Below are 13,125 nucleotides of genomic sequence, written 5' to 3'. Positions count from 1 at the left end.
AAATGTATGAAATGTATGCATTCACTACTGTAAATCGCTCTGGATAAGAGCGTCTGCTAAATGACTAAAATGTAAATGTAATACACAGGGGGTCCAAAAAGGCAACAGTACAGGCAGGGAAAAGTCTAGTAACGTCCTCTGGGAGACCAGGCAATAGGTTGATAACAGGAAATCCGATAGGCTAAAGTACAGGCAGGGAGTAGAAAAAGGCGTAATTCGTTTTTGCCTGCCTCACTAGCCTACACGGGATGAGTACATTACGTAGAAACACAGAGCTCCAAATAGAAGTGTCATAAAACAAACAATACCTCACAGTGATGGGGTGCAAAGAACTGAACTAAATAGTGTGTGATAATGACATACAGGTGTGTGAACAGGTGATCAGAATTCAGGTGAATGGGATCTGGAAAGTGAGCTGCGTTCAGGGGATCTATGTGTTTGAGAGTGTGAGCTGGAAGCAGACGTTACACACTGAGATGCAGTGCCTTAGACCGCTGCGCCACTCAGGAGACCATGAAGGCCTGATTCACACAGTCTCCTCTGAACAGTTGATTAACAATTAAGTATTTATTTGGGTAACTCTATTGAACTTATCCTCTGTAGCAGAGGTAACTCTGGGTCTTCCATTCCTGTGGCGGTCCGCATAGAGCTAGTTTCATCATAGCACTTGATGGTTTTTGCGACTGCACTTGAAGAAATATTTCAAAGTTCTTGAAATGTCCCGGATTGACTGACCTTCATGTCTTAAAGTAATGGTGGACTGTCATTTCTCTTTACTTATTTGAGCTGTTCTTGCCATAATATGGACTTGGTCTTTTACAAAGTCACAACACAACTGATTGGCTCAAACGCATTAAGAAGGAAAGAAATTCCACAAATTAACTTTTAAAAAGGCACACCTGTTAATTGAAATGCATTCCAGGTGACTACCTCATAAAGCTGGTTGAGAGAATGCCAAGAGTGTGCAAAGCTGTCGTCAAGGCAAAGGGTGGCTATTTGAAAAATCTTGAATATAAAATACATTTTGATTTGTTAAAACACTTTTTTTGGTTACTACATGATTCCATATGTGTTATTTCATAGTGTTGATGTCTTCACAATTCTACAATGTAGAAAATAGTAAAAATAAAGAAAAACCCTTCAATGAGTAGGTGTTCTAAAACTTTTGACTGGTAGTGTATATAATGAATATGAACTGGGTGGGTTGAGATGAATAAATATAAAAGCACTAAACCTGTCTCTAAAAGCTTCACTTGTATAAAAGTTTTACTTTTTTTTTTTTAACCAAAATAGTTCTCAAGTAGATTACTGAGAAAAGCTCAGCCATTGTTTAAAAATGGCCTTTGTGCAGATTGCCATATCTCATTTTCGATTAATTGAAAATGAAACCTTTTTCAAACAAGCATTGCACAGCTGGTTACAATTCCAATTTCATCCCCCTGAAAAGATAGAACAAATATTATGGTTGAACTCAAATGTGCTGCTTGATAAAATACCTGTATTCATGGGAAATATGTTTGAAAAGGGTATTTTGTTTTTAAATGATATTGGAATGGTAGAGTTATCAAATCAAATTTATTTATATAGCCCTTCGTACATCAGCTGAAATCTCAAAGTGCTGTACAGAAACCCAGCCTAAAACCCCAAACAGCAAGCAATGCATGTGAAAGAAGCACGGTGGCTGGGAAAAACTCCCTAGGAAAAACTCCTGAGAAAGGCCAAAAACCTAGGAAGAAACCTAGAGAGGAACCAGGCTATGAGGGGTGGCCAGTCCTCTTCTGGCTGTGCCGGGTGGATATTATAACAGAACATGGTCAAGATGTTAAAATGTTCGTAAATGACCAGCAGGGTCAAATAATAATAATCATAGTAATTGTCGAGGGTGCAACAAGCACGTCCGGTGAACAGGTCAGGGTTCCGTAGCCTCAGGCAGAACAGTTGAAACTGGAGCAGCAGCATGGCCAGGTGGACTGGGGACAGCAAGGAGTCATCATGCCAGGTAGTCCTGAGGCATGGTCCTAGGGCTCAGGTCCTCCGAGAGAAAGAGAGAAAGAGAGAATTAGAGAGAGCATATTTACATTCACACAGGACACCGGATAAGACAAGAGAATACTCCAGATGTAACAGACTGACCCTAGCACCCCGACACATAAACTACTGCAGCATAAATACTGGAGGCTGAGACAGGAGGGATCAGAAGACACTGTGGCCCCATCCGATGATACCCCCGGACAGGGCCAAACAGGCAGGATATAACCCCACCCACTTTGCCAAAGCACAGCCCCCACACCACTAGAGGGATATCTACAACCACCAACTTACCGTCCGAAGACAAGGCCGAGTATAGCCCACAAAGATCTCCGCCACGGCACAACCCAAGGGGGGGCGCCAACCCAGACAGGAAGACCACGTCAGTGGCTCAACCTACTCAAGTGACGCACCCCTCCCATGGACGGCATGGAAGAACACCAGTAAGTCAGTGACTCAGCCCCTGTAAAAGGGTTAGAGGCAGAGAATCCCAGTGGGAAGAGGGGAACCAACAAGGCAGAGACAGCAAGGGCGGTTCGTTGCTCCAGCCTTTCCGTTCACCTTCACACTCCTGGGCCAGACTATACTTGATCATAGGACCTACTGAAGAGATAAGTCTTCAGTAAAGACTTAAAGGTTGAGACTGAGTCTGCGTCTCTCACATGGATAGGCATACCATTCCATAAAAATGGAGCTCTATAGGAGAAAGCCCTACCTCCAGCCGTTTGCTTAGAAATTCTAGGGACAATTAGGAGGCCTGCGTCTTGTGACCGTAGCGTACGTGTAGGTATGTACGGCAGGACCAAATCGGAAAGATAGGTAGGAGCAAGCCCATGTAATGCTTTGTAGGTTAGCAGTAAAACCTTGAAATCAGCCCTTGCCTTAACAGGAAGCCAGTGTAGGGAGGCTAGCACTGGAGTAATATGATCAAATTTTTTGGTTCTAGTCAGGATTCTAGCAGCCGTATTTAGCACTAACTGAAGTTTGTTTAGTGCTTTATCCGGGTAGCCGGAAAGTAGAGCATTGCAGTAGTCGAGCCTAGAAGTAACAAAAGAGAGAAGGTCTGCTCAATCCAAGATTACAGCATTACCCCAAAAATGGAAGAGGCAGATGGCTGCAGGAGGAGGTAGGGAACTGGTCTGTCTGCCCAATATAAAGCATCAAAACTGATGGAGGAACAAAAATAGGATATATAGCAAAGTATACCAGTTTCATTTGAGGACCAGGATGTTGACAGTTGTGCCATACAGATTGCAAAATAACTGGGAAGAGATTTTTGATGTACCGATTCTGTGACAAAGGGTGTATGAGTTGATGTATAAAACGACGCAAGATTCAAGACTTTGTGCTTTCCAGCTAAAATGATTGTAGAAAATTCTTGCCACCAACAAAATGTTAGATTTTGTTGTGAGGACACAGAATCAATTGACCATTTGTTCTGGTATTGCCATAAAGTGTAACGTTAATCAAACATGTACCCTAGAAATAGCATTGCTAGGAGATATGGAGAGACCTGCTCAGTCAATTACTAATATATTACTAATATATTAAAAGTATTTATCTTCAACTCTCAATCTGTGGATTCGATTAGATAGATTCAAATTGTGTGTTCAACATTACAGTATATTTGAAAGATAGGCAAACGTTGGGACACACCTACTCATTCAAAGGTTTTTCTTTACTTTTACTATTTTCTACATTGTAGAATAATGAAGACATCAAAACTATGAAATAACACATATGGAATCATGTAGTAACCAAAAAAGTGTTAAACAAATCAAAATATATTTTATATTTGAGATTCTTCAAAGTAGCCACCCTTTGTCTTGATGACAGCTTTGCACACTCTTTGGGGGGGGGGCTGTGGAGGGGGTCTTGGATGGCAGCTCTCGGGGGGGGGGGGATCTTTGAGGGTTGGTGGCCTCGCGGTTCGGAGCTTGGGCCGATAGGTCGCTGGTTCGGGTCCCCATTTTGACTTGGTGGGAGATCTGTCGACGTGCCCTTGGGCAGGGCACTTGACCCCTGTTGCTCCTGTGGGTCTCTCTGGATGCGAGTCTGTTAGATGACTGAATGTAATGTAAATGTTGAGTGGCTTCAGTGCAGGTAGATTTTATATTTTTCATATTTTAATATTCATATTAAGTGTGCGGTTGAAATTGGCAAAAAACAAACACCGTTCTTTCCACAGGGCCGTGGGGTGAGACAGGGATGCAGCTTGAGCCCCACCCTATTCGACATACAGTATATATCAACGAATTGGCGATGGCATTTGAGCAGTCTGCAGCACCCGTCCTCACCCTACTAGAATCTGAAGTCAAATGTCTACTGTTTGCTGATGATCTGGTTCTTCTGTCCCCAACCAAGGAGGGCCTACAGCAGCACCTCGATCTTCTGCACAGATTCTGTCAAACCTGGGCCCTGACAGTAAATCTCAAAAAGACCAAAATAATGGTGTTCCTAAAAAGGTCCAGTTGCCAGGACCACAAATACAAATTACATCTAGACACCGTTGCCCTAGAGCACACAAAGAACAATACATACCTCGGCCTAAACATCAGCGCCACAGGTAACTTCCACAAAGCTGTGAACGAGCTGAGAGACAAGGCAAGAAGGGCCTTCTATGCCATCAAAAGGAACATCACATTTGAAATAACAATCAGGATCTCACAAAAAAGTACTTGAATCAGTTATAGAACCCATTGCCCTTTATGGTTGTGAGGTCTGGGGTCCGCTCACCAACCAAGAATTCACAAAATGGGACAAACACCAAATTGAGACTCTGCATGCAGAATTCTGCAAAAAACATCCTCTGTGTACAACGTAAAACACCAAATAATGTATGCAGAGCAGAATTAGGCTGATACCCGCTAATTATCAAAATCCAGAAAATAAATTCTACAACCAACTAAAAGGAAGCGATTCCCAAATCTTCCATAACAAAGCCATCACCTACAGAGAGATGAACCTGGAGAAGAGTCCCCTAAGCAAGCTGGTCCTGTGGCTCCGTTCACAAACAGACTCCACAGAGTCCCAGGACAGCAACACAATTAGACCCAACCAAATCATGAGAAAACAAAAAGATAATTACTTGACACATTGGAAAGAATTAACAAAAAAACAGAGAGAACTTAAATGCTATTTGGCTTTAAACCGAGAGTACACAGTGGCAGAACACCTGCCTTAAAGGAAAGCTTTGACTATGTACAGACTCAGTGAGCATAGCCTTGCTATTGAGAAGGCAGACCTGGCTCTCAAGAGAAGACAGGCTATGTGCACACTGCCCACAAAATGAGGTGGAAACTGAGCTGCACTTTTCACTAGATGATAGGAGATGTTCTACCCACTGTGACTATTAAAACCTACTCCAACCAGAAACCGTGGATAGATGGGAGCATTCACGCAAAACTGAAAGCTTGAACCGCCGCATTTAACCAGTGCAAGAAGACTGGGAATATGGAAGAATACACACAGTGTAGTTATTCCCTCCGCAAAGCAATCAAGCAAGCTAAACGTCAGTATAGGGACAAAGTTGAGTCCCAGTTCAACGGCTCAGACACGAGACGGGTCTACAGACAATCGCGGATTATAAAAGGGTAAACCAGGCCTGTCGCGGACACCGACATCTTGCTTCTGGACAGGCTGAACACCTTCGCTCGCTATGAGGATAATACAGTGCCACCGACGCGGCCCGCTATCAAGGACTGTGGGCTCTCCTTCTCCGTGTGCGACGTGAGTAAGACATTTAAGCGTGTTAACCCTCGCAAGGCTGCCGGCCCAGATGGTATCCCTAGCCGCGTCCTTAGAGCATGCGCAGACCAGCTGGCTGGTGTGTTCACAGATATATTCAATCGCTCCCTATCCCAGTCTGCTGTCCCCACATGCTTCAAGATGGCCACCATTGTTTCTGTTCCCAAGAAAGCTAAGGTAACTGAACTAAATGACTATCGCCCCGTAGCACTCACTTCTGTCATCATGAAGTGCTTTGAGAGGCTAGTCAAGGATCATATCACCTCCAGCTTACCTGCCACCCTAGACCCTCTTCAATTTGCTTACCGCCCCAATAGGACCACAGACGATGCAATCGCCATCACACTGCACATTGCCCTATCCCATCTGAACAAGAAAAATACCTATGTAAAAATGCTGTTCATTGACTATAGCTCAGCATTCAACACTATAGTACTCTCCAAGCTCATCATTAAGCTTGAGGCCGCCCCCAGGTGGTGAAGGTAGGGAACAACACCTCCCCTTTGCTGATCCTCAACACTGGGGCCCCACAAGGGTGCGTGCTCAGCCCCTCCTGTACTCCCTGTTCACCCATGACCGTGTTGCCAAGCACGCCTCCAACTCTATCATCAAGTTTGCAGACGACACAACAGTAGTAGGCTTGATTACCAACAATGACGAGACAGCCTACAAGGAGGAGGTGAGGGCCCTGGGAGTGTGGTGTCAGGAAAATATCTCTGACTCAACGTAAACAAAACAAAGGAGATGATTGTGGACTTCAGGAAACAGCAGAGGGAGCACCCCCCTATCCACATCGACAGGACAGTAGTGGAGAAGGTGGAAAGTTTTAAGTTCGTCGGCGTACACATCACGGACAAACTGAAATGGTCCACCCACACAGACAGAGTGGTGAAGAAGTTGCAGCAGCGCCTCTTCAACCTCAAGAGGCTGAGGAAATGTGGCTTGTCACCTAAAACCCTCACAAACATTTACAGATGCACAATTGAGAGCATCCTGTCAGACTGTATCACCGCCTGGTACGGCAACTGCACCGCCCACAACCGCAGGGCTCTCCAGAGGGTGGTGAGGTCTGCCCAACACATCACCTGAGGCAAACTACCTGCCCTCCAGGACACCTACAGCACCCGATGTCACAGGAAGGCCAAAAAAAGCATCAAGGACAACAACCACCCGAGCCACTGCCTGTTCACCCCGCTATCATCCAGAAGGCGAGGTCAGTACAGGTGTATCAAAGCTGGGACCGAGAGACTGAAAATGAGACTGTTAAATAGCCATCACTAGCACTGAGATGCTGCTGGCTATATACACAGACTTGAAATCACTGGCCACTTTAATAAATGGAACACTAGTCACTGTAATAATGTTTACATATTTTGCATTACTCATCTCATATGTATATACTGTATTCTATTCTATTCTACTGTATCTTAGTCTATGCTGCTCTGACATTGCTCATCCATTAAATGTATATATTCTTAATTCCATTCCTTTACTTAGATTTGTGTGTATTAGGTATATGTTGTGGAATTGTTAGATACTACTTGTTAGATATTACTACACTGTCGGAGCTAGAAACACAAGCATTTCACTACATCCGTAATAACATCTGCTAAACACGTGTATGTGACCGATACAATTTGATTTGAATTGAAAAAAGAAAAAAGGGAAAGAGATGGGGAAATGAGGGAAAGTGTGAACCAGATGGGGAGGTGGAGAGAGGGAGAGATGCAGGGAGAGAGAGAACAGGAAGAATGGGACATAGTCGTTCAAAAAACACAAGGCTAAACTAAGATCAAGTACTCTGTGGTGGGGATTGATTTGAAGACAGGGGAGTGTGGAGAGATTCTAGATCTCACTTTCTCTCTTCCTCTCCTCTCTCTCCAGCTCCCATTTTCTTTATCGCTCCCTCTCTCCCTCCCTCTCTCTCTCCCTCCCTCTCCTTCTCCTGTCCTTAAACCAGTTTCCATGAATGCCATTCCCCTGAGTCGGAGGAATCATTTCAGATATTCTCGTGCGTAAGAGAAGTTGTTCACATGTGAGCTCATTCTCAACACTATAAATAGACTTAACCAAACACAAAAAAAGAGTTTATATCTGCGACTGTTTTTGAGAATCCTAGTTATTTTTCTACCTTCCCTCCATGGCCTACACCCCACTGACAATGTTTGTGTGAGTGAATTCCAGATTCCATAACTGTGTTACTGGAAACTGTAAAAACGTTTGATCAACTGTTTTTCAAAAGAAAAGTCTGCCAACTGCTCAAACAAAACGTATGATTGGCTGTATTTTTTTGAGGGCGATGGATGGATTCCTTAGCCTGGTCCTTGGTCTGGTCGTGCTCTTTCCAACTTTTATGTTCATTGTCATGCCAAACAAGACAGAGTTGACAAGGCAGCACAAACAGATCTGGGACCAGGCTATAGATTTCTGGCCTGTTTATGACTGCATGGACATCAACTCAGTAGGATGAAACATGATGAATCAGTCAATCCCAAGTGGAATGTCCCCAACCCCAGTACAGTATGTGATCCTGAGGGAACACAGCCCCATTAACAGTAGTTACTCTGCATGATGGACGTTCTCCGCAGACCTCTAAGTTGTTTATGATGGTAATTGCTCCCTGTCTCTTTCGGCTCTTACGTCCGTTTCTGGCACCATGGAATGTTAACTATGTGATAAGAATTCCAGCGTTAAACAGCACTGGAATGGCTAGTCTGAGATCTCTGGCTTCTGTCTGGATTGCGGAATGCTGCTTACTGTACAGTACTTCACAGACAGGGGAATGTGGAAGAGATTCCATCCCGAAATAGCATTGTTATGTTCATTTACTCATTCATCCCTATCAAAGGTTTTCCACTTCCGTCTGTCTTTGGTCATCTTCTTCACTGAGCCCCAGCTCTGCTGATGTATTGAAGTGTAGTCACCATTGTTTTCTACCATGTGATGTGTGCGAATGACTTTTATTATCTTGTTGAGTGTTACAGTATTTCTGTCATGAGTGTTACAATTTGCCATTTTGTCTCTGTTCTCTGCTTCTATCCTCAAAAATGTTTTGTGTTTTCTTACTTCTCCTCTCTCCAGGTCATTGCTCTCTGTCCGTATTGTGTTTTTAGAATGACTTTTTAATAGTTTTAGGAGTATTATCTTCAGTATTCCTGAGGCGGTTTTCTTCTTCTCCTCTCAGGTGATGGCCAGGAGGAAAGAGGGCTCTGGGAAGGTCAAGGTGCTACTCCACTGGACTCCTGAGGACATGTGAGTGTTATTGACTGCCTATAACTACTGAGGGGTGGACGACAAAGCAGGATCAAGAAGTTACTCCAGCTAACTTGCCTAAATATTCTGTTTAAAAAAAAAATATATATATATATATCTTTCAATATATATATATATATATATTGAAAAATGAGCTTGAAATGGGCATGCTTGGTCTAATTGACTCAACAACCAAAAGCACATATTTCTTAATTAATCAGAAAATCAAGTTAGTTGTTTATCGAAGTTAGCTGGCTAACTCTATTCAATTTGTTGTTATTTAACCAGGATAGTTCACTCAGCTTTAGTCACTATTTAGCCAGGATAGTTCACTCAGCTATGGTCACTATTTAACCAGGATAGTTCACTCAGCTATAGTCACTATTTAGCCAGGATAGTTCACTCAGCTATGGTCACTATTTAACCAGGATAGTTCACTCAGCTATAGTCACTATTTAGCCAGGATAGTTCACTCAGCTATAGTCACTATTTAGCCAGGATAGTTCACTCAGCTATGGTCACTATTTAACCAGCATAGTTCATTCAGCTATAGTCACTATTTAGCCAGGATAGTTCACTCAGCTATAGTCACTATTTAGCCAGGATAGTTCACTCAGCTAAAGTCACTATTTAGCCAGGATAGTTCACTCAGCTAAAGTCACTATTTTCCAGGGAGTCATTGGATCCATAAAAACTTAAAACTTAGAAAGCATACAAACCACATGGTATAAATGTAAAACACTCAACATAGTTACATAACATTCATGTTGCTCTGACTCTGAGGGGGCTGTATTGATAAATGGTAAATGGGCGAGCGTGCGTGTGTGTGTGTGTGTGTGTGTGTGTGTGTGTGTGTGTGTGTGTGTGTGTGTGTGTGTGTACTCTAATCCTGTGTGTATCTGTAGTTTATGGCTCTATGCATTTATTTTTTCCATCCTCTGTGTTTACCCGTCATCCTCGCTGGGGCTGGCTCTAAATCTGTCCAGATTTCAATCTTAGTTGTGCTAACATTGGTTATGGAACAGGGTGTCCACGTCTCGACCCTGTTCCAGTCCCACAAAAGAAATGATACAGTTTACGATTGAATACTACAGTACTTACCAGAGGTGTGGACTCGAGTCACATGACTTGGACTCGAGTCACATGACTTGGACTCGAGTCACAAATATGATGACTTGCAACTCGTCTTTGACTTTAACACCAATGACTCGTGACTTGACCTTGAGCCTTATGACTCGACCTGACTTGATACCCTCCCCAAGCCCAAATATTAAAAATGACGCTATTAAAAAAAAGTGTGCAGCGCATCAACTCTTCATTTAACGGATTACAGTTTGAATCGGACAGCAGCCAATCAAATTGTGCCAGCTGAGAAAAAGTTGTGCGTGGCAGTGCAGAGGAACGACGGCGAGTGAATTCAGACGGAGCCCTTGGAAAGATGATACCCAAAATTATTATTATTTATATATATAAAGACTACGCTGTATCAACAAAAAACGGATTGCAACTTGCGAAACATGCGGGAAGAAAATGACAGACGGAGGCACAACAACTCCCAACTTTGTTCGACATTTGAAGCTGCACAAAGAACAGTAAGTCGTGGCTAATATAGCCGACAGCTATATATTTTATTACTTTACTGGTGTATCATGTAGGCTAACGTAACGTTAAATCAATGAGCCTCCACACAGTCAGTCAGTGGGGGAACGTGATCATTGCACCCAGATTGAGCTACAACTGGCTGGGCAGCTGGTAGCCTAAACCCTGCCTCATGTTACTGCTGTTCCTAAAGCCATTGACATACGTTAGCCTACTGTAACCACACAGAGAGAGAGTGTGTGTGTGTTAAGGTTGGGTGATTGTGTACAAGCCTACATCGCCCGATTGCGCCCCATAGCGATCCTCGATAGTCGATCACTATTGGGGGGGGGGGGTTCTTTCTCATGGCTACCCATGTATTTCCATGGAAATATAAAGTTTATTTGGAAAGTAATAAATATATTTTTTAAAAGCATTCATGATTTGCGTAAATGTAATATACTAACTATTACTCTTGTTAAAAATATGAAATGGTATTACATTTGGTGAAGAGCACATTATGACTTGTTTAGGACTCGAAACTCAAAGTTTAGGACTTGAGACTTGTTGGTCTTGACTTGAGACTTGACTCGGACATGCCTGTCTTGACTTGAGACTTGACTTGGGACTTGACTTGGGACTTGAGTGCTAAGACTTGAGACTTACTTGTGACTTGTAAAACAATGAATTGGTCCCACTTCTGGTACTTACTATAGAATTCAGTAGTATGTTGTAGAATACTATACTACACACTGTAGTATACCTCAGTCATGAGTAGTACTTTCTATAGAATAGTGTAGTTTATGGTAGAATGCAGTAATAAATCCTACAGTTTACTACAGACCATAAAAACACTACAGTAAATACTTCAGGAATGTCCACAAAAACACTACATTCCGCAAACACTATACAGATATCAATTAATTATAATGTCCATTTAATTATAATCCACATAATGATTCATATTTCCTGTTGCTGCAGGATTATTTTCCTACTGTAGCAGAACTGGCTCCAGTTAAGAGCCTACATCTGTATGCTACAGTATTTACTTTGCCTGTATGCTACAGTATTTACTTTGCCTGTATGCTACAGTATTTACTTTGCATATACCCCATCCATTCTCCTCCCCCATATCCACATCCCATAAGTGGGAAACCTACATGCCACGTATAGACCATATATTGTGTTCTCTACAGGTTATAGAAAAGAGCAGAAACTCTGAACTCTCTGTCAGACCCCAGTCCTACCTACCTACAGGTTATGGAAAATGTTGAGTATTTTTATCCAGTAGGTTTCCTGAAGGACAAGCCCCTACTGATATGTCAAAGATAATGAAGCAAAAACACTACGGTGAATCCTACAGTAATGTCTGTATAAACACTACAGTGAATACTATTAATATTACTACTACTATATACTATGTAACCATAGTATATATACTATAGTATTTTTTTCATGTGGGGTGTGTTGAAGTTAGCAGTACATTTTTCAGAACAACACATTGCTGCCTCGTTTATTTTTGGCCTCCACTGAGAGAGATATTGAGCCCCCAATCAGTCAATGGTATCACTCAGTGACCTCCGCCATAGAGCTTTTAGAGGACTGGTCTCGAGCTTTTAGAGGCACAGCAGGACTGATCTCAAGAGCTTTTAGAGGACTGGTCTCAAGAGCTTTTAGAGGACTGGTTTCAAGAGCTTTTAGAGGACTGGTCTCAAGAGCTTTTAGAGGACGGGTCTCAAGAGCTTTTAGAGGACTGGCCTCAAGTCCATCCCTGTCCAAGCCTTGCTCTGTCTGTGGGTCATAGCCCAGTCCATCCCTGTCCAAGCCTTGCCAGCCCAGGGTAGCTAATTCAACTGTGGTCTTGAACTCGGGTTGGCCCTGTGCTGTGGCTGTGCTGTCCTGTGGCTGTGCTGTGCTATAATGAGATGGGTCTACTTGAGCAGTGCATTAAGAGACATTGTGATTCACATAGAGGCCTGTAGCCTGAGGGAGGCTGTCTGACTGACTGGACCTCTATTGAAGAGACTGCTTTGGCTCTCTGAAGAGGATCAGAGAGAGAGAGAGAGATCGAGGGAGGGAGTGGAGTGGAGGAAAGAGAGAGGGATGTATTGAGGGAACAAGAGAGCGAGATGGCGAGAGATGGATGAGTGAGAGATGGAAGGATAGAGGGATCTAGCAAGAGAAGGACCATAGAAATTGAGGAAGATGGACTGAGAGACACAGGGACTGAGGGAGAAAGAGGGAGCAGAAAGAGAGATGGAGAGTGATGGAAGGAGCAGAGAATGAGTGGGAGGCAGCCAGGGGAGGGCAAGAGGTGGGATGATGTAACATGAGGAGGTGGGATGATGTAATATGAAGCAGATTGTAACTGACAGCTTCCGATGAACATACAGTATCTACCTTCCTCCTTCCCTCTCTTTCCTCTCCTCCGCTCATTCCCCGACTTACCCCATGTGTGGGAGCTTAACCGTGTGCAAGGGGAGAGATGGAGAGGGGGGAAGAGATGGAGGGGAGAGAGGG

The 13,125-nt window shown here is 43.3% G+C and overlaps 1 protein-coding gene across 2 annotated transcripts in view; it reads left to right on the top strand.

Annotated features, from left to right (window-relative positions):
- Positions 1-9,130, top strand: part of LOC115197679 (zinc finger protein aebp2) — a 41,353-nt gene extending 32,223 nt beyond the window's left edge. For both annotated transcript variants that reach the window (XM_029759428.1, XM_029759427.1), the window contains exon 6: positions 8,960-9,130. In XM_029759428.1, the coding sequence (XP_029615288.1) occupies positions 8,960-9,031 (72 nt within the window). In that variant the 3' untranslated portion in view covers positions 9,032-9,130. The remainder of the gene's footprint in view (positions 1-8,959) is intronic.
- Positions 9,131-13,125: the final 3,995 nt, after the last annotated feature.

This window comes from Salmo trutta, chromosome 7 (assembly GCF_901001165.1).
Source record: "Salmo trutta chromosome 7, fSalTru1.1, whole genome shotgun sequence".
Classification (NCBI taxonomy): Eukaryota; Metazoa; Chordata; class Actinopteri; order Salmoniformes; family Salmonidae; genus Salmo; species Salmo trutta.
Note: the sequence above shows the minus strand (reverse complement) of the source record. Positions and strands in the feature narration are given on the sequence as shown.